General features: G+C 50.7%; 1 protein-coding gene across 1 annotated transcript in view; it reads right to left on the bottom strand.

Moving 5' to 3' along the window:
• Positions 1-2,056, bottom strand: part of Bcar3 (breast cancer anti-estrogen resistance 3) — a 24,696-nt gene extending 22,640 nt beyond the window's left edge. The window contains exons 1-3 of the mRNA XM_013018238.1: positions 2,051-2,056; positions 1,521-1,963; positions 811-827 (exon numbers count right to left, since the gene is read on the bottom strand). Coding sequence (XP_012873692.1) covers positions 811-827; positions 1,521-1,963; positions 2,051-2,056 — 466 coding nt within the window. The remainder of the gene's footprint in view (positions 1-810; positions 828-1,520; positions 1,964-2,050) is intronic.
• Between the last annotated feature and the right edge of the window lie 1,430 nt (positions 2,057-3,486).

Below are 3,486 nucleotides of genomic sequence, written 5' to 3' on the forward strand. Positions count from 1 at the left end.
AAGTGGCACTGTGGCTCATGCGGTAGAGTGCTGCTAGCCTTGAGCTGGAGAGCTGAGGGACAGCACCCAGGCCCAGAGTTCAAGCCCCATAACAGACAAAAAAAACAACAACAAAACAAACACAAAAAAACAGCAACAACAACAACAAATACTTTCCCAAAACATGATTAAATGAATAAAGTCTCACTCCAACTGTGACATCAACTCCCTGTCCCTTGGGGGCAAGCCACACCCCCACTGCTTCTTAAGAGGTTAGAAGTTTCCCTTTCTGTTTTTTTTGTTGTTGTTGTTGTCAGTGGTGGTATTCATGGGTCTTGAACTCAGGTCCTGGGTCCGCTATCCCTGAGCTTTTTTTGCTCAAGGCTAGCACTCTACCACTTTGAGCCACAGCTCCACTTCCAGTTTTCTGGTGGTTAATTGAATCTCATGGACCTTCCGGTTGGCTTTGAATGGCGATTCTCAGATCTCAGCCTCCAGAGTAGTAGCCACAGGCACCCAACCTCCCTTTATGTTTTCAGGGATCTCACCTCCAATTCCACTAAAAAGTAGAGGGTTTCTAAATAACTGCCTTCTCCTCCCATGTGGATAATAATAATCAGGATCGTTAGCACTTTCCTAGTACTTATTGTATCTGCATTGTGTGAAGTATTCTGCATGGCGCACATTTAACCCTCACAGCTCAGCTTTCTGGCTGAAGAAAAACAGGCCCAGAGAAGTTGAGGCCTTCATTTGGGTTTGCACAATGGGCCAGGGGAGAGCCAGCATGGCAACCATGCTACTCCACAGCCCGAGATGCTGACTAACACGTACCACGGGTTAGAGCACAGCTGGGGAGAGCACAGCTGTAATTTGTGTGACTCACACAGTCCTCTATTTTGCAAAACTAATTTTTTTTTGCAGTATAGAAATGGCAGTTTATGACCTTTTTCCCCCTCCCGACCCAGACAGAAAACTAGCGAGTGGAATAAATGTGCTGGTTTATGTATAGAAGTTCAGAAGCTGGGAGCCACAGCGCTCCCCAATCCTAGCCTCCCTCTCCAGCGGGCACAGGATGCCCAGCTCCTGCACAAATCCAGGAAGCTGGCTCTGTGCTGAGGCCCTGGTTTTCCATCCTCAGCTCCTCCCCCAACTCTCCCCACAATCGACACATCCCAGACCTTCAGATCTCACCACCCCTGAGTCAGCCACCCATCCATCTGAGCCAAGCCTGAGTCCAAGTCTTCAAGTCCTGACTCGTGGCCACAGGCCACGAGCCCACAGCCTCTGCCCACTCTCCATCCCTTCTCTGGACCCACTGTCTCCAGACCAACATATCCATTGTCTCCGGGCTCCTCTTACCCTTTTCTGTGTCCCTCTGTCTCCTTCGCGAACCCCTGGGCTGAGGAATAATTGTGTACAGCCACGTGACAGTTATTCCACTCACGGGGCACCCTCCCATCTTTTATTGTGTCTCTAGCATCAGCCTTGCTGCCTCGCCCTCCCCCCTCAGTCCTGACACCCCCAAAGAGGCTCTCACCCACCTGAGGAGGTTTCCCTTGGGCAGGCTCTGCTCTCGGGCCTGGATGCCACCCATGGTGAGACTTAGCCTTTTGGCCACGTCCAGTCTTCCTTCGGGGACGCCGCCTTCCCAGGCACGGCTCGGGGAGGTGCCGTAGCGCTCCTCCAGGCACCGCAGGGGCACCGTCCTGTTGATGGGTTGGAAGATGATGGCGCCGCTCTGCTGGGAGATGGGCCGTCGGTTGCCCACGTAGCAGCGCACCAGGCCTGGGATGGAGTCGAAGCTCTCCATCTCGAACTGGTACTGCACGCGGCTATAGGCCTCGCTGAGCCGCAGAATGGTCCGGTTGATCTTGAAGTGCTGAGCAAGGTTTTTCCACTGACAGGTCAGGACAAAGTTTCCGGGGCTGGACAGGGAGTCACGGACTAGGAAATCACCGTCTCGCTGCACGAGGTTTTCAGACACCTGTGGGCCCAAAGGGTACCAACAGAAGACAGCATGACCACCCCTTCTTCAGTCAGCCAAGGGTCAAATTCAAAGACCGCTACTGACAGGCATTGCGGTGTCCATCCATCATCCCAATACTGGAGAGGCTGACACAGGTGGATCCTAAGTTCAAAGTCAGCCTGGGCCATGTGGTGACAAAAAACAACTATTTAGTGACCAGTGGGAATGTGCCCAGTGGTGACCATGTAGACACCCTCAGGGACCTTCTATTTTTAGTGCAATGCTTCAATCCTAGGATAAACAGCCACAGGCGTTGTATGTCAGACATCCGTGACATTAAGGAAAAGAAAATTGGGATGTGAGTGCGTGGGTGGGCTGTGCTTCAAAAGTGGGTGGTCAGGGGAGTACCCCAAACGACCCAGACCCTGACTGCAGGGATGGAAAGCAACAGAAAGTAAGAAAAGAGAAAATATGTGCCTGGTGGGTCTGGTTTTCTCTCCCAAGCAGTGGAGGAAGAATGAGAGTGTTTTTGTCTCCAGAAGTTCTTCACTGAGTCCTGTCCTGAGACTCCTCTCTCCAGAGGGAGGAGGCCTTTGCAGACAGGGCTAGGGCGCTGGGGAGGGGGGCGGGGGGTGAGGGGTGGATTCTGGACAAGGCAGCCACCCGCTAGAAGGTTGGAACAAAGCCAGGCTGGGGTTCCTCATCTGAGTTATTGCGAGGACTATGGATCTGTAAATGCAGCATGTGCAAACGAGTTGTAGTGGATGCTGAAGGGTGCTGGGATATGGCACTGCTGGTGGCACAGGAAGTGTTTATCCTATGCCTGGGTCTGCAGTCTGCGTCAGCGACATGACTGGACAAGTTACATCATTTCTCTGGGGTTCTGTTATAGCATCAATAAAATAGGGAGAACATTATTACCTACAGAGGAGCTATACAGCCTCAAAGGGATGAAGCATTATTATCATTACAGTGTTGGGTTATCAAGGCCAGAGTGACAGATCACTGCATTTCACTCTCATGGCAACTGGTAAACCAGGATGGTAGTGATGGTTGGTAGTTTAATACACTCTGACATTTTTTTTTTCTGGCATTTTTTTGTTCCCCCAACATTCCATCAGTGGTATGCTTCTGTTAGCTTAGAATAGTATGCTACCATGGTTACCTTAAAATTGCATCTTTGCCTTAAAAATGTTTTTTGCAGAGAAACTCTATTTCTTGGAATGGAGCCTATAGAAATAATTATAGGTTTGAACATGGTAGTTATCTTAAAGGATGTCGATCAGAGCAGTAAGAACCCCCAAGTGTCCAATAATGTGTGGTGCTGGACACATATGTAGACCTCGTGGCAGGGGAGAATTCCTACCCTTATTCAGGAATAGAGACACCAGGCTACAAAGACAATCTGAGTATGATCTTCTACTTGAGGGGGTCCGGTCGTGGGGCCTGAACTCTGGGCCTGGGCGCTGTCCCTCAGCTCTTAAGCTCAAGGCTAGCACTCTACCACTTGAGCCACAGCACCACTTCTGGCTTTTTCTGCT

Source organism: Dipodomys ordii, unplaced genomic scaffold (assembly GCF_000151885.1).
Source record: "Dipodomys ordii isolate 6190 unplaced genomic scaffold, Dord_2.0 Scaffold39, whole genome shotgun sequence".
In the NCBI taxonomy this organism is placed as follows: Eukaryota; Metazoa; Chordata; class Mammalia; order Rodentia; family Heteromyidae; genus Dipodomys; species Dipodomys ordii.